At 40.2% G+C, this 25,498-nt stretch overlaps 1 protein-coding gene across 33 annotated transcripts in view; it reads right to left on the bottom strand.

Annotated features, from left to right (window-relative positions):
• Positions 1–25,498, bottom strand: part of CLASP1 (cytoplasmic linker associated protein 1) — a 231,758-nt gene that overhangs the window by 173,993 nt on the left and 32,267 nt on the right. For all 33 annotated transcript variants that reach the window (XM_087950241.1, XM_087950266.1, XM_087950267.1 and 30 more), the window contains exon 2: positions 14,203–14,689. In XM_087950241.1, coding sequence (XP_087806367.1) covers positions 14,203–14,397 — 195 coding nt within the window. In that variant the 5' untranslated portion in view covers positions 14,398–14,689. The remainder of the gene's footprint in view (positions 1–14,202; positions 14,690–25,498) is intronic.

Raw genomic sequence — 25,498 nt, 5'->3', positions numbered from 1 at the left:
GTACCGATGGTGATCTGGCCGAATCAGTATGTGCAGGTAAGCCTCCAAGAGATCGATGGATGTCAAATAATCTCCCTCCCTGACACTCTGTAGAATGGATTGTAGAGTGTGCATTTTGAATTTTCAGTATATCAGGTAACAATTCAGTCCTTTTAGATTGAGAATTGCTCTCCATCCCACCCCCAGCTCTTTGGAATGACGAATAGTATTGACTAAAATACATACCCCTCCTGGTCTTCTGGAACTATATGGCCTGGATAGCCAGTAAATGCTGAATAGCTGCATCCATTAGATTTCTCCTGGTTGCATTGTTCAAGATTAGGCAATAGATAAAGAACCTTCGGGGGCTTGGATCAGAATTCTAGTGATAGACTGGACCTTGTTGTGTCTAGTATCCAAGCATCCGTTGTCGTCTGCTCCCATTGATCCACAAAAAGGCTTAGTCTGCCACCAAAAGGAGCCTTGGTATGGTAGACACTTGGGGCAACGGAATGAACTGTTGCCTGTCTCTCGAAAGGGCCGCTTGTTTTGTGTTTGGGGCTTGTTCTTGTCCCAGAACCCCTGGGATAACTGAAAGTCCTGCCTCTGACCGAACAACCCTTAAGATCGTTAAAAGTTCGGTCTGTAATAAGAGGAAGGAAAGGACCGACGAAAAGATGGTGAAAACCTGCTATCCACTCTGAAATACAAGGCAGGATCTTTTGTCTGCCCCTGGCTTCTACCAGACTGGTTTCAGGGAGCCCCAAACAGCTTGCCACCTTTATATGGAGCTGATGCCAACTTCCACCGTCGCTTGGTGTCAGCCTGCCAATACTTGAGCCACAGGAGGCGTTGAACTGTCACTACCATTGCAATAGCCCTGGAAGCAAATTTAACAGAATTTAGTGTGGCATCAGCTGTGTACTTTGCCGCTGCAATCTCCTTGTTAAAGTCATGATGGATCCTGATATCACTAGCGGGCACCTCCTCCTGCATCCAGCAAAGTCAAATCACAAAAGGCTCTAGTGAAGAAAGATACTGCTGTAGCGGTCTTCACGGCCCACGCAGCAGCCTGGTGTGTCTTACGCAATGCCAGCTCCGATTTTTTATCATCCGCCTTGAACTATCCATCTGCATCATTAAGCATAGTCAAGGACGATGCCAGCGCCAGTTCATCCACTTTAGGGAGTTGTAAGGTGTCTGCCAGAGGCGTGGCCACATTGTAAAATTTCTTATCAAAGGAAGTGGCACTTGGGTAAGTCCCTGGCAAGTCCAGTTGTTGCTGAACTACATTAAAGAAAAGTTTTGGAGATGGAATCACCTCCTCCTCTGTTGGTTTGGCAAAAAGAAGATCACTTGGCTCTGGCTCTGTAATGCCCAGAGCAGGATCCGGCAAAGCAGTGTCCAAATTCAATCTGGTTGTGCTTTTGGCCTTAAAAAGTAGTGACTTAAACATGTGAGGCCTAAAAAGCCCCTTAAAACTGGCTTGTCTGAGGCCCTACTATCATCTTCTGACAAGTCCTATTCAATCTCACCTTTCTCTATCGAGCTCTCAGATTGACTCTGGTCAGAAGAAACCAGAGAATATTGTACTTCAAACTCTGATGGATCGCTCTGAACTTGATAAGGGATCCCTTGGCTATGTGCCATAGGGGGTCCTTGTAATACAGGTACCTGATGGCGGCATTGCTGAATGCATGCCACGTAACCCTATTTAGCCACCTCCGAGATTCATCTTTGTACTTCCTGGGGCATGGGCTGGTCATACTTGCTTGGCGGAGCCACGCTGTGGTCGGAGTAAAGGTCGCCTCTGCTGGAGGGCCCATTCTCTTTCTAAACCTTCCTGCTATCCAGGTGTTATAAATGGCGCAGGATTGATGGGTCCCATCTGTAAGATTCCCCTGCTGTGAGAAAGATCTAACTCCTCCCTGTCTTCTGGGGCCCAGCCTTGGGACCCTGAACTATCCCTATGACTCACTAGTTGAGATAGGTCCAAAGGTTGTCCCAGATGATCAAATGAAGGGATAGTATCCTCCATTAAAGGACTCAGCTGCTTCAGCCTCTCCTATTCCCTGGTGTTCTTAGTGAACTGCTTCTCTAAGGCCTGCTGAAGCCTGCGCTCGGCCTTCTCCTGAGGTTCTTTTAGTGGCAATAGCCTTGGCCTTGCTCTTGGCAGCTGCCCCCTTGGCTATTTTACCAGGCCTAGAGGAGGTCCTTTTGACCCCTTCTATCTGACTATGAGTGATCCAAGCCTTGAGAGGATGAAAAACTGGCATTAGGATCTGCCAACTTGGGCCTACTCTCAAATATCTTCCTATCAGAAAAGTTAACCAAACACTATCTAAAGAACTAAGCTGACTAACTCTCTAGATCAGCGATCACCAACCGGTAGACCGCAGCCCACTGGTGGGCCGTGAGAAAATTTTGGTGGACCGCAGAGAAATCTCACCCCCAGAGCACCCCCACAAAGCAATTAATTCAGGCTACGCAGAAACACAGGGCTGCGCACGGGAACCCTCCCTGCCCACTCACTCCTTACCTGGAAAACTTGCCTGCTAAATTGCTATTTTTCCTTTTTCTGACAATCATCTGTTCTGCTGTGCTGGGAGATTTAGATAAGCTAGGAAGCAGGAAATGGTTGGATTTCTTGCTTTCCAGCTAGTCTTTAGATCTTTGGCTCAGCACAGCCGAACCTCCCTTAGGACTGAAGGTTTGCTTGCAAGCAAATTCTGTGTAGACTCACAGCAAGCAAATTTGAGAGACTGAGCTAGCCAATGGCAGATAGATCGATCACTGAATGATTCTGTGAGCAACTCAATCTGCCTGCTTTGCCTGAGTTTGGGTAAAAGGTGCTCTTTTTTAATAGAAAATTCAATATTTACATGGATGGTGTGTTGTGAGTTAATTTTGTGAGTTTGCTTGCTAGCAAATTTTATGAGTTTGCTTGCTAGCAAATTTTATGTGACAGACTGAGCTAGCCAATGGCAGATAGATAGATCTCTGAATGAATCTATGATTCTGTGAGCAATTCAATCTGCCTGTCTGCTTTGCCTGATTTTGGGTAAAAGTTGCTCTTTTTTATGAAAAATTCAATATTTATATAAATATTTCTAATATTTACGTACAAGCCATGCCTAGGCAGTCACATGGCCACCAAGCCATACCCACAAATTAGGCCCACCCACAGAACCAGTTAGTGGTCCCTGGGATCTAAAATTATGAGTTTGGTCATCCCTGAGGTCCAAAAGGTTGGTGACCCCTGCCCTAGATGAACTATTCCAACTATAAAAGCACTAGGGTCTGATCTCACCACTCAATGTCCTTCTGGTATGGCCTCCAACCTTCTGTGCCTTCTCCTCAACCACCTGATGTGCATCTCATGCGGCTGATGCAAAATTGAAACTGCCCTGAACTGCTCTCCTCAACTGGCAGGCCTCCAGGGAGCCGCTCTAAGCACTGCTGCTAATCCAATTGCAAATCTGGGACTAGTGTTGTCAGCGCCTTTTCTCCTTGCACTCCAAAGTTGATCTCCAAAAAAACAAATGCGTAGCTCTGAACAGGCAGCCAGCCAGGAATCCATGCTGCTCTTCCGCTCCAGAACTGGCCCCCTGCTGGTTTCGTGCCTTGTGCTGAACAGCTGATCGTCAGCTTTTTGCAAACTGCACTATTGCTGCTCCAGGACCGCACTCCCTAAAGGGCAGGCAGTCTGGAGAGCCCCACTTCCTCCTACGGAGTGCGTCAAATGCCACTGTTCTGGGCTACACTCCCTCAAAGAACAGGCTGCCCACCAGGCACTTCCAAAAACAAAACTCCAACCGCGACTTCCTTGTGATCGCTGTAGCTGCTGATTGCCTTGGGGAATTCCACTGAGCCGTGACCTTCAAAATAGCGGATTCTGTCCAATTCCACCTTCAGCAGCATTCCAGGAGTAATCCTGCACAGCGGGCTGAAGCCCCAGGGCTCAGCACGTTGTGAACCTGCTGCCTGTGATCTGTCTTCTCTCCTATCTATTCCTGCCAATTTAAACTGTATAACTATAAATCCAAAGCTTCCAAAGGAAAATTTGGAAGAGCTTAAGAAAGCACATCTGATTGAACAGTAAGCTGAATTGAAAACTGGGGACCATTAGTGAAGAGGTGGCATGTCCTCAGTTTAAACAACTCAGTCTAAAGAGCAAGCAGACCAGAATCATCCCACACTGTCTAGATCCTGTCGACACCACTCTGGAGAATAGGTATGTTCTTATCTCTGGTAACCCTTAATTGGTTTTGGTTGATTAGGATTGAACAATGAAGGGCTTTTTAAAAGCAACTTTTTAAAAAAAAGATAAAATACAAAATAACACCAGAAAAGAGAAGGAATCTAAAGGGGAAAAAAACAAAAAAATTAAAGAAAAAAAGCATGATAAAAATAAAGATTTCTGATTTTTGCCTCAGTACAGGTAAAAATATGTATGTCATGCTCCTGGTGGAGTCTGACTCTGAAGAAGAGGAGAAACAGCCAACAGGGAGTGGGAGTGTGGCTCCAGAGATGGTGGAGGAGGCTGGGGAAGGGCAGAGGCTGGCTGAGCAATCAGAGGAGGATCTAGGCCCATCCCCTATCCATCCTAGGTCACGCAGGGAGGAGAGGATCAGGGAAAAGCGAGGTCTACTCAAGAGGAGATTACCATGATCCTCCTCGTGGCTTTCAGGTGGGAGCTATGTATATAAGTTTGCAACTGCGCAGTTAGAATTGCTGAAGTCAATTAGTGTTCACCTTGAAAGAGGCTTATCTTTGCTGGCATTCTTCCCATGGACTTTTCTTGGTTATTTTCCTGGAGTTTATAATTAATTATCTCAGCTTGCTTCAGAACTCTCATCAATGCGGTTTGTTTTGGTTTTCTTTTTGCCTCATTATTTACTTTTGTCACTTTAAACTGTGCCTAATGAAACAGTGAAGTTAAGTTGAAGGCTTTACCGGACTTTAATATATGTTTTGGGTTTTGGGTTATTTTGAGAGACTACGGGTCATCATAATATAATCGAATAATCTCTTACATGAAGTTAAACATAATCATACCAACCATAACTCTAAATTTAACCATTCTAATCTTAAAATTCTTAGATTTAAAAGACTTTTGTTTATAGGTAAAAGCAGAGATATAGGAAGAATATATCATTTATTGTATTTTAAGAGAAGGCTATAAGTTATTAAAAGTGTTTTTACAAGATGAAAGGAGATGTCATTTTTTAAGATCTTTCTTTACTACATTCTTATTTTTGCTTTCTTTTTGTTCTTTTCATTTTTTGTTAGTTTACATTTCTTTACTTTTTTATTTGTAATGTTTTATAAAATTACTTCCAAACGTTCAAATCCCCCTTACTCCTGTAATCAGAACTGGATAGCCCTGACCACACTCAAATGGAAGCCAGGAATTTATCTCCTTGAAAAGCCCAATTCCTGCATGGACCCGATAAATATTCTCAGAACCCCGGCCATTGGAACAAAACTTCTGTTTAACCAGAATTAGACTAACTGGGAATTATAGTCGTGATGCAATGGTTAAAATGCAGTACTGCAGGTTATTTTTGCTGCCTTCCGGCTGCCTGCAATTTGGCAGTTCGAATCTCATCAGGCTCAAGGTTGACTCAGCCTTCCATCTTTCCAAGGTCGGTAAAAATGAGGATCCAGATTGTTGGGGGCAATATGCTGACTCTGTAAACCACTTAGAAAAGGCTGTAAAAATGCTATAGCTTGCATTTTTATTTCAACAGTGAAGGTGCAACCGTGGACTATTAGTGAGGCAACAGGCTTATAGATCAGGACATGATAACATTGTGCTAAGCCATCCCAAATGATAACACTGTGGCCTTCAGTTAAACTGATGCAAAAGAGAATGTGCATAATAATTTATCATGTAGTTCAATATATAAAGTACCCTAACCCCACCCGCCTAGAACAATTAGTTAAATGATAAAACCTTTATCAGCTCCTATCTTTCCTATTTATATTGCAATGTTGGATGCAACTGCATGAGGGGAAGAAGTTGAATCATGATACCATGAAAAAGGCACATTCTTTCATCATATTAAAATATTTGAAAATTATATAGAACATATTAGAATACATAGTTTGGCACACTCATTTCTACTGAACTCAGATGATCACAACAGACCAAAGACCTTTTTCACAAAGCCAAGCTTATTTTTCTGACTCCTTAAGAGTTATTTCTGATTTCCGGAAATAAGCCTTCTATTTCTCATAATAATTACAAGGACAAGAATCACATAGGCCTGCCCAAACTCTCGAAAACATTTGTTGTTGTGAGGGAATAATATATTGATACACAAGAGATATTTTTGTGTCAAATACACAAAATTAAACAGTCTTGTGTTAAAGGTAACATTTCACAGAAATTATGTTGATTATATAGGAATAATAGTAATATAAAAAAAATTGTTCAGGATGACGATGAGAAAGGGAATAAATTAAAATTTACATTATACTTGAAATCCAATTGAGGCCAAAACTTTGCAGAAAATGCATCAAATAATAAGCGGGCAAAGCCTTTTTCCTGTACTCAAACAATTGAGAACATTGAGATTTCTATTCCCTTTATCTTCTTCTATAAACAAAGATAAAGTCTTATACTTCACCCACATACAGCCTCAGTACTCATTAAAAATGGCAGATAAAGGTCACATTCTACTCTTTGGGCACAAGGACCTTCTCTTTCTTTCATAACTTTCCCTGAGAAATACAGTCTGCAAGCTAAATAAATATTCATAACATGTTGCACCTGAATTTTGATTCTGTTATTGTGGGGGCACTTCAACAGCCATGACTTCAGAGACCAGACACAAGTAGCATTTGTTCAGTGCCACTCTATCTTCAAATGGTCACTGAATGAATGGCCATAGCTTGAGGACTACTTGTAATCCTTTTTAAAAGCCTAAATGAAGACATAATACCATATTTTTCTAACTATAAGACGCACTTTCCCCTATCCCAAAGGTGGGCGGAAATGTCTGTGTGTCATAGTGAAAGTTGTGGTGGTGGGGGAAAGGGGGGTTGGTGCGGCAGCAGCAAATGCTGCTGCCAGGGAACACTGGACTCTTCGCAGCTGATTGGTGGTTGGATCAGCCTCCCAGAATACTTAGGCAGCAGGGATTGCTGCTACCACTGATCACCGCCATTCGCCACCACCAAATGGCGGCGATTGGCAGGAGCGATCCCCGCCGCCTAGAACAGCTGATTGGAGGTATTCCTGGAGGCCGATCCAACTGCCAATCAGCTGCTCGGCAGTGAAGGCTCCAGCGTTCCCCGGCGATGGCAGCAGCTCAGCTCAGTTGACTGGTAGTGGGTACAACAGAGCGGAGCCCTGATAAGCCATGCACTGGGGCTGCAATAACGTGCTGAAGCTGACCAGGCTGTTTGCTGCAAGGATGCTAGCCAGATGAATACCGGATGGATGCTGGGAGGCAGAGGCAGATTTTTTTTCTTGTTTTCCTTCCCAAAAGCTAGGTGCATTTAAGTTCACGAGCATCTTATAGTGAAAAAATATGGTATATACTTTTAAAAATCAACCCCACTATCATTATTTTTTCAAGCTGTTGCTTTGCACAGTTGTCTAGTTCTTAGAAGCCAAGGGCTTGTTTTCCTGCATATTTGAAACTGTCAACAGGTAATTTTCCCACCCTGTCTCTCCTTCACACCCACACCCTTTCACAAGCTGCTACTAAAATGCAGCCATTTTGCTATATTATTTTGCACTTCTCGTGAGGTAAAGCATAACAGGATACTTTCTTAAATAGCTCAATAAATTTGTAAGACAGGCTTCAAATTAATATTGACTCTAACAGAGTCCAGCTGCTGCAGCTTCACTTGAATGCCAATTACCCTCCCTTGACACTCCTCATATTGATAATACCAGTCTAACCTCAGGAAGATTAAGTTACTGGATATTACAGATATAGCAAAGCAATAAACAAGTCAAAAAGCACAGAAAAGGGTGTGGAGTCACAGTTTTCAGGCATCCCAAAGATAGATCACTTTGGCAACTTCAGAAAACATTTGCCCCTGAAGCAAAAATGTCAAAATGGTAGCATCACGATGGCACCCATCCCAAAATTTACTGCCTAAAGCAACAATTTCACATTACTTCAAAACAGAGCTGCCCCAGGTCTGGTACAGAAAATGAAGAAAAGTGAGGGAGGGGAAGGAAGTATTTAGTGAAAAACTTTTATGGATTTAAACCAATTTGGGACTGCTATTAGCGCTTTATCCTCCTAATAACAAACCGATGAACAAACAAAGGCGAAGGAGCAATAGCCTTTAAAAAACATACTGGTATATCAGAGAGGCTGCTATATAAAAAACTCACACAGATTGTGTCCGTGAAATGGACACCATTTGTCTTTTACTTTTTAAAGCAACTACTGAGAAACTCCTGGACAAATTACACCAAATGCAAATTGCACCAGCAAATTGTGCTTCATGCAAATGCACATAAAATCACAACAGCTGCGTTAACAGCTTTAGAGAAGTGCTACTTTAGACAGCTGTCTACACACTCACTTAGCATCGAGAGGCTTAAAAATCTTCCGTAGAGGATAATTTTTCACTTAGAATGAGAATGAGTTATAAATAGAGATGCATCCTATTTAATAAAAGGTTGTACAGACTGTACAGAAGTGTTTCAACACAGTTCCAACTTTATTTAAGGTGTTCTGATCTTGAAATCTCCATATTTCAATCCCAAAGTAGAACCCTTTCTATTTTGTAGAATCACTTCCAGAGGTCAAAGCAGCTTGTTTTGAATTAAAACTCAAAATATTCCATCTAGTAGGTTTGTTTACCATTCCATTTTTAAGGAACCTGTGTAATTTCTGCATCTATATAAACTTGTATTTCTAATCTGAAGTCTAGCATAACTTTGAATCACCCATCTTTTATTATATGACTATGACATCATAGCTTGACAAGCTGCATCAACACAGCTACTCTACTTTGTCAATTATGGCTTATGCCCTAGCTTTAATCTGAATCAATCATGCAGATGATCAGAAAAGTAGGAGTAAAAACAAAACATGATCTAGCACAACGTTTAAATGTAATTAAGATTGAGAACGGCAGATCAACACAGTGATCCCATGAGTCATATTGCTAAGGATGTAGTCTAAGGACATCCAATTTAGGGGACCACTCTGTTTCATGACTACAATACTCAGTAATAAATGTTTTTTAGAATAATTATAATCACAATATTACATCAACTGAATTCAGAATGTAAGATTTACTTCTCTGAAGCAGTTTCCTTCTTTCTCCGTACTTCACAATTAAAAAGTTGTAACAACTTGGGGAGAAAAAAAAACTATGAGAAGAGTTCAATAAAACATTGCCTGTTTCCTATTATTGCTTCTAACAATGTTCTGCTAATTTCATCCACCGGACTTCCACAGAATGAAAAGCCTGCTGCAGAAAGTGGACTTCTTAAACTGCCAAATGATTGTTATCAGATTGTTATTTTAATAGACCTTGCACTTTAAAATAAGCTTAAACCATCTTCTCCTTCTCTAGTTACAGAAGGCAGAATCAACCTCTAGCCATGTAGAATATATAGAATGTCAATCTCTGTTTACTTTACTCTGCATTTCATGCAACTCTAATTGCCAATTGTCTTTAGAAGCCTCTCATGTGGCAAAGAACAAACCAGCATCAGACTCCACATTTGCATGGTGCAGGTGGGTTTCTTCTTACTTGATGCAGCCTGTCGAAAACAGTATTGCAATTGTACATTTTTACAGACATGAAGGAATGTGTGGCTCCTTACACAATCACCCTCAGCAATAAAGACACAACTACATGTTTGAATTCCCCTGCAAAAAGTGATTTATAGCAAGTTAGTGGTTAAGGTACCAGGCTAGAAACCAGGTGACTGTGAGTTCTAGTTCCGCCTTTAGACACGAAAGAAGCTGGGTCACTTTGGGTTAGTCACTCTCCCTCAGCCCAACTCATGTTATAGGACTGTTGTGAGGAAAACAGGGGGAAGAAGGAGTATTAGTATATCTGCCACCTTAAGTTATTTATAAAACTGATAAAGGGATAAAAATAATAGAATTAATTATAGAAATGTGTATGATATTTTCAAAGGTTTTGCTCTAAAAATCTATTAAGATGCAATGTGCTTCCCAAAGACCCTGTCCTACTCTTCTGCATTTGCTTTTGCAGCCATAACTTCAATTTTTAATTAAAATTGCATGCAAAGTGTGTCACCCACAAATACGCCAACACACATTTTTCATTGTATTTTGGTTAAAAATTTGAGGGTCTGTTTATCCACACTTGGGAGTATGTACAGTACTTCCTTACATTGTATGCATTAGTTGCAAAATAGGCTTCCCTTGATTGCTTAAAGGAAATACATTTTCATTATATTTTCCAACAACTGTTTTTCAGAAAGCAAGTTTGTAGCAATGGAAATAAAAGATATATAGACATGTTTTTTACATGCAAAATACAATATCTGAATGTTTTTTCCAGGTACATCCACCTTGTTTTTTGTCATTTTTCACTGTACAGATTTCCCAACCCATATAATCTTCCCACATCCAAGATTCAGAATGCTATAATTCAAACCTAATTAGGGAAGAGTAGATTACGAAGGCCACATTAAGTTATCTACAACCTTACAATCTACAATGTCTACAACACTTTTGAACCTTTGGGATTTAACTTACTTAAAATATATTTTTTTTTTTTCACATAGCATCCATAAGATAAATTCTGTGATCTTTTTATTGTGGGATAAATTAACTTTTCTGCATTATAAAGGAGTTGCATCTTCATAAAACTAATTTTCAGCACTGTTGATACCACTACCATGAAAAAATATGTGTTAACAACTGTAGCATTTGCCACAAAGAATTTGATAACTAAGTAGTTATAAATAGGGCCCATATGGCAGTGACCAATGCTTAAAGATCCCATGCTGTTATCTTTCCGTGGAAAGAACTGTCTGCTTCAGATGGATCTAAAGCTACAGTCCTTTTTTTTTTTCTTTCTGTGACAGTCTTCCTGAAATTCTATTAGGGCTATTATACATCTGCTGGGCCCCCTGTTTTTGAACTCTCCTTAAATGGTCATTTTCATCTCAAATATCAGCAGGGGAGGATCAAATCAGAGGTCTGTCACTTTATTTATTTATAAGGACATTTGTAGTCTGGACTATGAGGCAGATACACCAAACTCATCACAACTGTGTAACAATAGAAGCAGTTTCATTTGGCATTGCATATGATGTGTGTAAAATCCAACACTGGCATTTAGGTGTTGAATTAACATTAAAAGATGGTCAGCAGTACTAGGTGTGGTTAAAATGTAGGAAGTCCTTGATTGAGTTTCAACATCCTTTTTTAAAATAAAATCAGTCAGGATGGGAATAGCTACCTAAAACTGTTGTTTCTGTTCCCACTCCCAGGAAGAAATACAAGACTAGATAAAATACAAGTCTGACTCAATAGCTTTTATGACAATTTAATGATGCTAACAGAGCAATTGTAAAATATTATGAGCATGACAAATATCAGGTTTAAGTTTCAAAACAGCCACAGCCCAATTCTTAGTGCCAGACAGAATTATTTAATATGACTTGTTGCAGGTGTCTGGCCAAAATTCTGATTTGAGAAGAAACTATTCATTTCATGCTGCCATAAAGATAACCTTTATTGTCATTTTTTTCTGTGAATAAAGAGGCTATGTCTGATCATTCAGGTACCAAAGCTGGTTTCAGGATCATAGAACTAGATGGGATCCTGATCATTCAGTTCAACTCATGGTCAGCATCCAAACCCAAACTAAAGCTAAAGACACATGGCTGTTTAATTTCTACTTGAACATATATGGTGCATGGAGGCCCACCAATACCTTGGGTAACCGCCTCTTCTGTAAAAGTACTCTCTCTGTAAAGAAGTTTTCCTAACCCTCCATTAGCATTTGCCTTCCTATATCTTAATTCCATCACTCTGCAACAAGAGAACCAGACATGACCTTTTATAGGAAAACCTTTCAAATCTTTGAAGAACGCTCTCATATTCCCACGCCATTGACTTTTCCCAACACTAAATATACTCAGTTCCTTCCATCTCTCTCCATATGAGAGTTTCTAGACCCTAATCAACTGCTCAAATTCTGACCCCAAATTGCCCCCTCTATTGATGTTCACCTCACAGAACAAGTGAGTCTTGAGACTTTGTTTTTATATCACTTTTAATGCATATAGAATGCAACAAGAATAGGAATAAATTGTATAATGAAATCCATTTCAGTAGTGGGCTAGGACTCAGTTTATTTCATGGAGATAAAGCAGGCTCCATATGAAACAGATATTGACATTCTCCAGAAACTTTTTATAACATGTATGTGATGACCCAGGGTGGGATACAAAATAAACACAGTCACAGAAAACAGGTGAGGCCCCTTTTATTCCTTCACTTTGCTTCTAAGCTCCAAATATCCTTGACTAGAGACAAAAAACTCCCACACAAGCAGTTACAAGAAGGAGGAACTGCCATTTAAATTATAAAGAATAAAAAAACAACACAAACCAGGCAAGATAAGGGCTTGAAGACGTCCACAGATATCAGAACACATGGGAAGGACGCCAAACTCAGAGAGGAACAATAAACTTAGAGATATTTCCACGCTTTATTTCCAGCACTTGCCCGTACGCATGTCCGTCCTCTTATCCAGTTGTCACAGCTGCAGCTCATGAAGAGGATCAAAGCCCTCTCCTTCCCCCGTAGACCACTCTCTCCCTTATCCTCTCTACCCTGCATGCCCTAGGATGGAGAGGGGATGGGCCTGGGTCCTCTCTGACTGCCCAGACGGTCTCTGCCCTTCCCCAGTCTCCTCCACAACTCCGGAGCCACACTTCCACTCCCTGTCGGCTGTTCCTCCTCCCCCTCAGAGTCAGTCTCCACCAGGGGCATGACAATGTATGAGAAATGTGGTTCTGTAGATTTGAATAAATACAATATTACCAGCACTAGACAGTATGGACAAATTACAAATCTGGAAATGGGAAACTGCAGATTCTCCTGAAAAGGATCTAAGGCAGGGCTGTCAAACTCCCAGCCCGCAGCCAGATGTGTCACATGCTGGCCACGCCCATGACTGGTTTAGCGAAGGGGGGGAAGTCCCAATATGTCACATGATGCCGTGATGACGTGAGTTTGACACCCCTGATCTAAGGTCTCCCATCACCCATAGTTATATTAGTTGTGTGTCACTGAGATAATACTTAGCCCGATACTTATACCATACAATGCAAAGTTTCTGTTCTCTTAAAATTATGAATCCTTAATGTCAGACATTATCTGACTAGTAACATTGACTTTCCAGAACCTTTCCTATTATCTTATAATATTTCCTGTGGAAAGATATTTCTCAAACTTATTGTATGTTACAGGGAAATACTACTACAGTTTCTCCTGCTGTAACCAGCAACAGGACTTAATTGATTGACCAGCATTACCATATTAAGAGTATTATTTGTAGCAATCAATACAGTTAGAGGGGAAAGAAGGAAAACATACAGCATAATCACTTAAAAAAGAACCATTGGCGGTGACAACACAAGATCAACTTTTGAAGAGCAGCCCAATGTCTTTTAAAATATAACATTCTAATCTTAAATATATACTTCTTTTATACAAACAGTGTCTTGGCAAACAAATGGCAAGTATTAGTTTGGTCTTCTAAATTCATTAGTTTTATAACCAGATTTCTTCTAGGCACCAGCATGAAAGGTGCTTCTTGGTCCAACTGTTCTTACCACAACAATCCCCTGACAATATTGATTCATGTCAGCCAATTAGCCTCCATGACTTTGTAAGAACCTGGGTCCCCAGTCCTGAACAGGGACACACACACATGCTATATTTTATCTGTTCAGCTTGGATCACCATCCCAAGCATCAGCAAAAATAACCAATAACTTGTCAAAGTCAACTTTTTTATTTTCATTGGGAAGTGCCTATGCCTACAAGTTGGTGTGAGAGTTCATAAGAACAAAGGGGACAGGCAGGAAATACCACAAATGAAGGCTTATGGTGGATCAGTAAGAAATGTGCTGGGCCTCCAGGGATTTGAAATGTGAACTCCTTGTTCCAAAACCGACTGAAGAATCTGTGCAAATACACAAGGACTCCCCCTTCACACCCCTGTCTCTGCAAATCAAACTTACCTTATAATTGCTGGAATTTACCCACGAGGTAGCAAGACCATCAACCATTTTGTCCAGCATGGTCTGATCATGTTCAAGGTCAGCAGATTTCTGTTTATCTGAGAAATAATCTATCAGTTCTTGGCCAACCTGAAGACGTTTCCCAACATCTTTCTGCAGGACCTGCATCAAGCAGGACTCCATTGTGGGTTCCATAATGTTCTAGAAAGAGGGCGGAGACAAAAATGAAACTAGAGGGCGGCAGGTTTGAAAAGTCCTCCTGTAGATATTATCCTTGAGGTCGTCTGTTTGAAGAAGGTTACCAAGGTCCTGGATTTCAAAGATGTGATTTTGGGAATGACAACAATGCACCATGTGTGTCTAAAGAACAGCTGGCAGGTTATGAAAAGTTCAATTCAAAAAACTAGTAATAGATAAATAAAGCAGAAAGCAGACCAGCCAGGGTGTAGGACCAGGTTTGTGGTGCTTTCCAAATCAGCAGTCCATCCTGAAAGAAATTTTAAAGAGGCAAAAGTTAGCGGCAAATATTAAGCAGAAACGTACCTTGCACAAAATCCCAAATTAGATATCTGACATTTCCATTTAGAAAGAACGGATTTTCATTGCAGTTCTTTTTCAACTCACCATTATGACAAATAATTAAGGTTCTAAAAATGGGGAGTAAAAACTTGCATGTTTTTGTATCTTATGTAGTATGTCTGTCTTAAAATTAAAACATGAAGCTTTAATGTAATAAGATGCTAAGTATTCAGAAAATGTGCGCGCACGCATGCACACACACACACATCACCCCATTTTGTTCGGTAACAAAAACATGAATCTATAATGGACTATCAGGAACCATATTTAAAAAGAGAAGACACTTCACTACAGGATCTATGCATCCAAACCAGGTTAAGTACTACATCAAGGGGGGGGGGGGGAGAAAATGCACAACCAAGATACAGAACAGCAAGGTTTAGGATAGTCTTAAGGAAAATCAATACTGGATGATGATTTTTAAATACTAAAACAAGCATCATATTTATAATATGGCTTAACTGATACTGTGGGAGACGTTCCATAATCAGGAATGTCAGAATGCTATTCTGAAACCTTCTCTTACTGCAGCGCAAGCAATACACTGGCATGAACGTTACATCATTCACAACACTCCCATATAGCATCTAACAGGTCTCCATTTATCTTTGCCCTCTTTGGGATTTTCTGAACTGTGCCTGTCTTTCCCACTGAATGTTGTCATGTTCGCAGGATCCTTGCTAGATGTGCAGCTATTTGGATGCAATGAAGGGAAGCTTCTTCTCTAGTTACACAGATTCTATTTTTCAGCAGCTTGTTAAGTAAGGCATGGCTTTCTCAAGGCTTGCTATACTTGCACCCGAAAACAGGTGAACTTAAGAGGTGTTAAGGAGAAAGCAAACAGCCTTACCACATAGCATTGTCAGATATCTCCCTGCTTGACTTGATATAAAGTTCTTCTTGTAAAATACAGCGCTTGGTTTCTGCCAGACATAATAATATCCAAGTAGATTCAAAAGTTACTCATTTGATCTACCTGTCCACAGAACATTCCTTCAGAAGCTTGGAAGACTATTACATGTTTGTTTGTTTGGTGTGTGTATGAACTTGAAATGACCATGAATGTTCTGTTTAGTGAGCAATAGCATCCACCTTAGCTCTCTTCCATGAATCTCATGTTTACCCTGTGTGTGTGTGTGTGTGTGTGTGTGTGTGTGTGTGTGTGTGTGTGTGTGTGTTCTCATAAGCACTTATTTTTAGCAAAGGCAAGAGTGGCTTACAAATCCTTGGCTATTTTTCCAGGGCATGTTAGGTCTTCCTGAATAATTTTACACTGTGTTCTGAGAATAATTTTTAACCATTCTTAGGAAGATTGCCTATTCAACCTCTCAAGATGATATATTCGTAGATCAACAGAACTCCAAAGCATTAGAAATGCTTTTCCAGAGAGTTATGTATCCATATTCGTTGTTTTTTTTTTCCAGAGAACTTCAGATTTGGAGCAAGGCATTAGAAGGCCTCTAAAATCTAAAATTCTCATAGGGACAAAGGGAACCAAAGTTTGTGAGATTTCTACAGTGACTGGCCCAAAGCAACCTAGATTGTTTAATGAAGCTAGCTTTGATTATTGGATTGAAATGACTATATTAAGGGGCAATTAATACCAGTGGCCCATTGCATGACGATACTGTGCTTATGAAATAAATTTCCATGTCCTTCATCTACTCAGACTCTCTTTATAAATCAGCATCAATCACATGAAGCTTTGACAATATTCATTAAGAAAGATACAGTATTTAAAACTTCAGAAAGGAGAATCTGCATTTACCAGATTGTGCATGTGTATGTATGGTTAAAATCTTATGATATCATAAAATCTTGCAAGACTTTAGCATTCAAACATGAAATCACAAGAGAAACAAACTTTCAGAAAGAGAACACTGAAATCTTGTGAGCTGCTGGAGTGACAATTCTGAAATCTCAACATGTCAATTATTGTCTTTTGTATTTTGGTACCCAATAATACATGAGACAAAATTTTGTCATGAGTTCTCCTTCTGAAAAAGCTGCTGGATCTACCATATTCCTATGTAGAGTAGATTCAATATAAATTTGCTAATATAAAAGCTGGATTAATCACATCGGTGTTGGAATATTCTAACTGCTCAATTTTATACATGTCCAGTCAAAAGTAAACCTAATTTCAAACTTATCTGGGAGCCAGCCACCTTGAATAAATTGATAGTACAGGTTAGTTCTCAACTTATGATAACTTACCATCACAATTGAGCCCAACTTTTCATTGCTAAGTGTGGCAGTTAATTGTTTTTTTCCCCATTTTACAACATTTTATTAAGCAAATCCCTGCACTTGTTAAGTGATGATCCATTCATGTGATCATTGAGCAAATCTGGCTTCCACATTGACTTTGCTTAATGGAAGCCACTGGGAAGGTTATAAATGGTGATGACATGACTCTGGGATCATATATGCCATAAATACATGTCAGTTACCAAGCATCTGAATTTTGATCATGTGGCCATGGGGAATGGTGCAACGGTTATAAGTCCGAAAATTGCTCATAAGTCACTTTTTTCAGGTGTAATTCCAGGTGTAACTTCAAATGATCACTAAATGAATGGTTGTAAATTGAGGACTACCTATATAAATTTGCAAATATCAGGTATCATGATACCTACTGGCAAAGTTCTCTAATCTCAGACACCTGGCATCCTCAGGATTTCTTTCCGAAGGCAATCAGGCTCCTAAGCTGACACACTCCTATTTCTAATGCAACTGAAGCCATGAAACTAAATACCATAGACTATCATAATTCAAATAGAAAAAGTTGGATTAAACTGTCAGTATTCAGACTTGTTATGACTACTAATTTAATGACTTCTCTGAGATAACACCAAATAAATGCAGGGGCACTTTGTTCTATTACCCAGGTTATTATAAGAAGCGCAACCATAGGTGCAATCCACATGCTCATTTGAAAGAAATTTACATTGCAATGATTGGTATGTACGTTTGCAGAAACCTGAGTTGACAAAATATGCATTCATAATCTCTTAACCTGTTTCACCAGCTAAGGGAAGACAAAAATACAACTGGGCAAGAGGTTAACAACAGATTGCTTAGAGTAATTGTGATTAGCTAAAGGATTGCTTATAAAAACTGAATTCTTGTTTCTACCACTACCACACAACACGGTACACTAGCAAAAAATGATGCGAGCAAGCAAGAATAGGGACCCCCAACTCAGAAACCATGGAAGAAATATTTCCTTAAAACCACCTGAAGCACCTTTCAGGTATCCGGTATTACCAGACTCCTACAATCCAACAGGTTTGGATATGCTTGTTTTGGCTGCTTGTTAAGAGCAATTTTAGAATGAGTAAGTAAATAAATAATAACTCCCTCACTTTACCATGTTAAACAGTGACTTTAACAATGAATTGGATTACACAACCTGAATTTTCAGCAAGATAAGTGGCACCACTGCTAACATGCAAACTATCAGGAATGGGTAATACACTTCTAGGCCCAGGTTTATGGCTCAACAAATATTTCTTCCCAATACTAGTAAGCAGTAATTCATGTTTCACTGGGCACTGAAACAATTCAAAATTTTGCTTCTATTCCATTTAGAATTATTTGAGTTCATTTAAATGAGTATATTCAGACCAAGCAGGACTTGTGCTGGCTAAAGGCTGGATAGCTAACTTTACTGTTTGCAATCTTATCTTCTTCTTCATCACCATCACCCTCATCATAGCATCAGCATCATCATGAATGCCTTTCACTCAGCAGTGCAAGGCTGCATAGTTAGCATTTCCTCTTTCCATTACACCACCGTGAGATAGATGATCTGATGACCTTCCATGACTGAGACCGGCCCTGAATATAGGCCTCTCCAGCACCCACCCAACTCCTTAACCACATGAAATACATACATAGAGAATTAACGCGAGTTTTTCTTTGTCCTTTTCCTACAATCCAAGCCCCAAAGCACTACTTGTAAGCAGAACTTCCCACAGACCCAAGGACACACTGCAGGTTCATGACAACAGGGCCAGTTCTCCTGTATCACTTTACCAGCAGCTGCAGCCTCGCTCTTCCCTGCCCCCTTAAAACAAAATGAATTTCCCTCATGTATGTACTCTACTTTATTAAGTCTGACAGATACACAATCTCCTCCTGTCCTCCGGCCATGCTCCACAGTCCTTCAACCTTGCAACCATGACTTGGAATAGAAGGAAACTCCTGTCTGTCTGCAGAGAACAGTCTCTTTGCCCTTAAGTACTCAAGTCCCAGCAAGTCTCTTTTCATTTGATGAAAAGAGGGCAGATCTAATAATAATAATAATGTGACATGCCTCTGCTTCTGCAAAAGAAAAAAAAAAGTAGGGCATGCTTGAAGGAAAATGGGTCAAGTTCAGCACTAAAGTGTGTGAACGGAGCAGATTTTTTTAAAAAGCCTTGATACGTAAACAAGCAGAGCATGACCTAAAGGCATCGTGCCATCCAAAACATTAGAAGTGTAGTCTTTATCAAATCAAAGGAGATTTCTGCAGATCTGTCTCTTCTTTCCCTTATCGATATAGGAGGAAAGCCCCCTTCATCTGCAGGGCAAAGAATCAAAGACTTAAGCTGCCATGAGCTGCAGCTCACTTATCAGACCTCCTCTTTTTTTTCCAGGTCATCATTCCTACAATCCTCTACTTTTATGAAAAGCAGCCAGAGCCCGTAAAGTAAACCAATTCCTCCAAAACCAATTCCTCTCACAGAAGAGCTGCCGGTTACGCTGCTGTATTCTGTTACTGCCTGCTTTTCCATCATTTTAACAGAAACATTTATTTTAAAAGAATAAATATCATGAGGAATGCTCAGCCAACTGCTAAGATTCCAGCTGAAGTCTCAGACATCGGACAAGAAATTGCATAGCAATGAGAAAAAAAGAAAAGAAAAAGAAGCCCCACGTTTTTTAAATAATGAGTTGTAGGACATTGCAAATGTAATCAAAAATATCAAAGGACCTTGTCTTTTGCCTACTTTTGTTTTATTTGGTCCTATGCTAGGATAATTTCATTTGGCTGCCCCTGTGCATTTTTGCTCTCTTCTAAAAAAGGATTATCTTCCCTCCCCTATGTTTTTTTTCAAAACAAGAATGAAGTCAATCAGTGGTTCTTTTTTCCCTTTTATTTCTTCAGCAACATTTAACAATGTCACTGATTTTTGTTTCTGTTTACCTTTGCCCTTGTTTAGTAAATTCAGACTTCCCTCCCCGCTAATTTTTTTTGCATCCGAGTTGTAAATCAGACTGCAAACCCTAGAGCCAAACTGAAGACTTTTCTTTTGTGAAGTACTTACGTATGATTCTATCTATGCTAGGAATGGGGTTCTACTCACAGGATGACTTCCAGGAAAACAGGAGGGAATGTATTAAGAACTATCCTGAACAACAGGACAAGGGTTCCTGGAAGCTGCAAAAGGAAGAGGAAACTAGAAAATAAGCAGGGTTTTAAGATTGGAGGAAGAAGAAACATTACTAACCTGCACTATAGTGATTACACTACACTGATAACTGAGGTTGCAAAGGATCTGGAAGATCTAAAAGCCAAGCAAGACAACGACAATGGGATTAAAATTAAATATAAAGATGACCAAATAAATTACAAGTAGAAGCAGCAGCCATGGAATTTGACAATGAAGATACTAGGAGCTGTGGTGGCGCAGGGGTTGGAATGCAGTATTGCAGGCTAATTCAGCTTACTGCCAGGAGTTCGATCCTAACCAACTCAAGGTTGACTCAGCCATCCATCCATCCTTCCAAGATCGATAAAATAAGGACCCAGATTGTTGTGGGCAATATGCTGTCTTTGTAAACTGCTTAGGGAGGGCTGTAAAGTACTAGGAAACAGTATATAAGCCTAAGAGCTATTGTAAATGGTGGATAGCTTCTGCTTTTTAGGATGAAACATCAAACAGTAAAGACGCAGCCCAGAAAAATTCTGAAAAGTAACTTCTGGTAGAGCAGCCATTAAAATGGAAAAGTTATTTGATCGCTATGATGTGTTTATACCTACAAAGATAAGAATCATGCAAACTATGATATTCCCTGTGACACTATGAAAGCAAAAGTTTGCTTTTAAGGAAGCAGGACAGGAAGAGTATTGATGCATTTGAAGTATGGTGTTGAAGAGGACTCCACAGAATCCAATGGGCAGTCAAGTAAACAAACCAAATGAGTCACTGAACAAATCAACCCTAATTCAACAAATTATTCTACTTTGTGCTCAAAGACTTCCTTCCAGAAGCCACATTCCCTTCCTTAACCTTCCTTTCTTAAACAAAGAATATTCCATTGCAAAATATTATGCTCGCATTCTTTCCTAAACAATATAATACCCACTCCACTCACATACCAAAAGGGTTTGCTTCATTCAGATCCAAAAAGGATTGTGCTGTGGTATTTGCATGTCAGCTAGATACAAGAGTAGGTCAATTAAAAACTTGTTTTTAAGATCTCTAAGAAAAGGAAGCTGGTTAAATTATCATATGTTTCCTAAATAGAGATGTACATCAGAAAGAGAGAGGCTGCGTCTTGAGAAAAAGCAACTTTTTTACTTGAAATGACAGTAGTTTAAAAATTATTTACTGTGACATATTTTATATGGACTGCTTGCAATAAAACTACAAATTGCACACATATAAAGAGACCGTACCTTGAGAAAATAAGTAGCATTTGTTGCTTTATACAGTGTCCTTCACTGTATAAATTCATATACCCTTTCTTTTCCTATTCCCTCTAATATACTGTACCAATCCACCTAACTGAAGGTAGTCTTCAACTTACAAGTGGTCGCTTAGCAGCTGTTCAAAATTATGACAACCTCCCCAATGACCCAGACTCAAGCAGTTCCAGCATGGCCCCTCTCAGGTCACATGACAGCATTTTAGATCTCGACAACCAGCCCACATTTACTGCCATTTGCAAATGTGACCCCCGCAATCATATGATCACAATTTGCAGCAGTTTGCCAAAAACTGGTGTTTCTCTCTAGTTTCTGGCAAAAAAACAACAACACCTAACAGCGAACAATGGATTCACCTAATGACTACTTCATTTGCTTAACCATAAAGTCAAGTCCGGTCACCTGGTGCCTCACTGTACGACCATCACAACTTACAACCTTAATTGTCAGCCTCAATTACAGTTGTAATTCAAGTATTACCTGTAACTGTTTCGTGGTCTAATGAAGTCAAATTGCTAAAGCATATACAGTAAATTACTAATAAACCTGCTGATCTTTCACAAAGCCACACCTGCTTTTGTTGGAGCAGACGGACAGGCAGATCTTCTGGGAGTGGTCCTTCAAGCTTTGCAGATTTAAACAGGCAAGGAAGATTTGTGCCACAAGAACACAAAAAGGAAATACCACGAGCAGAGACTCCGGCTTTAACTATAGCTCAATAATATCCAGTAAAAATAATGGGTATAAATGAACCACCCTGCATGCTTTATTCTAGAAGTCTGCTACAATTGAAATGTGAAGTTTCTGCATTTTGCCTTGATTTTTGGTATTCACACCTCATCCCTGCTGCCCAATTGTCCCGAGAAACTGCTGTTAAAATATATAATCAACCCAGATTTAATTCATAAACTGCATGCATTTACTGCATATCTAGGGGTGATAGTAGCAGTAGCTGGTTAAATGAGAAAGGCTGTATGGTTTAATGCAGAGCTACTCTGCTGGAGATATATATACCATGGTGGGATTCAGAAGCAATCTTGAAAGGACACAGGTTAGAAGCTGAACCTTTTACGGGTTCTTTTAAAAAAACGTAAGTAATCTATGTACATATTTAAATACCATTCTTGGAAAAAACAGGTCTTTTTGTTTCTGGCATTATGGAATCTAGGTTCTTCAACAAGGTTTATTGGTGGGTGGGACTTAAATTTTCAAAAGGACAAAGTCCCTGATCACCTGGACAGTCCTTGCTCCAATCAAACTCTTTTCACATCAGTAATTCTCAACCTTAACAACTTTAAGATGTGTGAACTTCAACTCCCAGAATTCCCTAGCCAATATAGAGAATTCTGAGAACTGAAGTTCACACAGCTTAAAGCTGCAAGATAGACACACACTGTCCTGGATTTGGAGGGGGGGGGGGAACCCTCATGAAAAAGCTCCAATGTATTATGAAATGGATGAACTCAGCTTTGGAGCAGGTTTGACATTTGACCTCCGCAAATAATAATTTCCAGAGAAGGTAATGGGCTTTTTAAAATGTACAATCTTAAAGAAACACCCCACTTCCTCATAATTCTTCTGAAGGCCTCGTGCTAATTTATACGAAAAGCCTTCTTCTCTATTGAAAATGCATTTTCATTTTAAATATATAAAATATCATACTTTTTTTTTACTGAGAGACATTCTGCCATAATTATTTTGGTAAATTAAAAACAAATAAAATGAATTAAAACCTCACCGTCTGGAAATGTCCCAGATGCTGCTTTCATAATTTTAGTTTTCTTAACAGATCAGGAATCTTTTCACGAAGCCTTCTTGCTGAAGGAGATTTGTGCCTTTCCAAACACATCATTCTGGATGACTCTGCATTCCATTTTACAAAGCTTACTTTGTTGCCATTTTTCCCTGGGTATTTTTCCATTTAGCTTTATGATCTCGCTACATCATCTTTAGCCAAATTCATACTTTGTGATAATGGCTGCACATGCAGGAAATTATAAATAATAATTTCTGGCTAATCAGCAAATTATATCATAATAGACATACAGCTTGCTCATATAATCGCAATTAAGCAACAAATTTGGATCTCTCTCTCTCTGTCTCTCTCTCTCCCACCCACCCACCCCTGTGTGTGTGTGTGTGTGTGTGTGTGTGTGTGCGCGCGCGTGCGCGCCTGTGCATACATGCACTTTTCCATTGAGAATAAACACCCTCAAGGTTGCAATATCATTAAAACAACACAGGGAAACAAAAATAAAAATACAGAATGAACCAATATAAAAACATACATAGCACCATTGAGCCCAAAATTTATGTTGCTGAGACAGACATTTGTTAAGTGAGTTTCGCTTCATTTTACGACCTTTCTTGCCAGAGTTGTGAAGTGAATTGCTGCATCTACATTGTTAAATGAATCTGGCTTCCCCACTGCCTTTCTTATCAGAAGGTCACAAAAGGTGACCGCATGACCCCGAGAGACTGCAACCAGTCATATAAATGAGTTGGTTGACAAGTGTCTGAATTATGATCATGTTACCATGGAGATGCTGCAATGTTTGTGACAAAAATGATCATAAATCACCTTTTTGAGTGCCGTTGTAACTTTAAACGATCACTAAAGGAACTAGTTGAGGACTACCAGGTAAAGTATATATTGTATTTATCTGAGTATATTTCTCAACACAGCTAGTACTTTTACGGGTAAATATCAGACTTCAGCTCTTGATTTCCAGAACCTCTGTCTTATCTGTATTTGTTTTCACTCATGAAGTTTGTTAATGGAACTTAAGCAACATTCCAGGATCCTGATTGTTTCCCTGGAGTTATAAGGAAGCACTGCAGCAATCCATAGATCAGGGGTGTCAAACGTGTAGCGCCACATGACATATTGGGACTTTTTTCCCCTTCGCTAAACTGGGCGAGGACGGGGCCAGCACGTGACACATCTGGCTTGCAGGCCGCAAGTTTGACACCCCTATTCCAGATGACTGGCTTCCTAGAGATGGGGGCATTGGTTTTACCCGAGACACCCTTTCTCATTGGTAGCAAGAGTGTCCAGGCAAGGGTTAACTCCGTCTCCTAGCTGATTGGACTGAGTCTGTCAAAGCTGTTGCCTCTGTTGCCGGTCTTCCCCAGCTTTCAGCGAAGTCAACTTGACAGACCTGATGTGCCTCGGCAAGTAAAACAAGAAACAAGAACAATTATCTCCCCCCTTCCCGCGCCCGAGACCAGACATACCCAGGGTGGGGCTGGACTCTCCTGCTACCAATGAGAAAAGGGTATCTCAGGTAAGACCAACACCCCTTTTCCATTGTGTAGTTGCGAGAGTCCAGTCAAGGGACATACAAAAGCTGGGTTGTGCATGGGAGGGTCTAAGTCTGGCTCTGAGCTCCCTGCTCTGTATGCACTCTCTGTAGCACCCGCTTGCCAAACGCTGCTTCGGTCAATGCAAAGGCATCCAGACGGTAATGCCTGATAAACGGAGAGGGAGACGACCAAGTGGCTGCATGAAAAAACCTCCTCTATTGAAGCTTGTGTGGCTCAAGTAGCCATTGTATCCGCACTCCTCATGGAAGGAGCCATTACTATACCAGGTAAAGGCAGTGACCGGCTCTCGTAAGCCCTAGAGATGCTCGACCGGATCCACCTGATCACGGTCAACCTTACTGCCCAAAGTGGCAGGCTGAAATGACATGAAGAGCAACTCCGTCCTGCAGAAGGTAGAAGTCCTCTTAATGTAAATCCGCAGGGCCCTTTGCACATCCAGAGTATGCCAACCTTCCTCCAATGCATGGCTAGGGTTCAGACAGAAGTCTGGAAGAATCAGTTCCTGTGTCCTATGGAACCACGAACGTACCTTAGGGATGAAGCCCGGATACAACCTCAGGACCATTCTGTTCGGATGAAATATACAGAGGTCCTCATGAACGGATACAGCAGACAGCTCTGAAACCCTCCTGGCTGATGTTATAGCCACAAGGAATACCACCTTGAGATGTAAACTGGTAATATCTCAGC

The sequence above is a fragment of the Notechis scutatus genome, chromosome 1 (assembly GCF_049901735.1).
Source record: "Notechis scutatus isolate UNSWTSFEM ecotype Mainland chromosome 1, rNotScu1.2, whole genome shotgun sequence".
In the NCBI taxonomy this organism is placed as follows: Eukaryota; Metazoa; Chordata; class Lepidosauria; order Squamata; family Elapidae; genus Notechis; species Notechis scutatus.
Note: the sequence above shows the minus strand (reverse complement) of the source record. Positions and strands in the feature narration are given on the sequence as shown.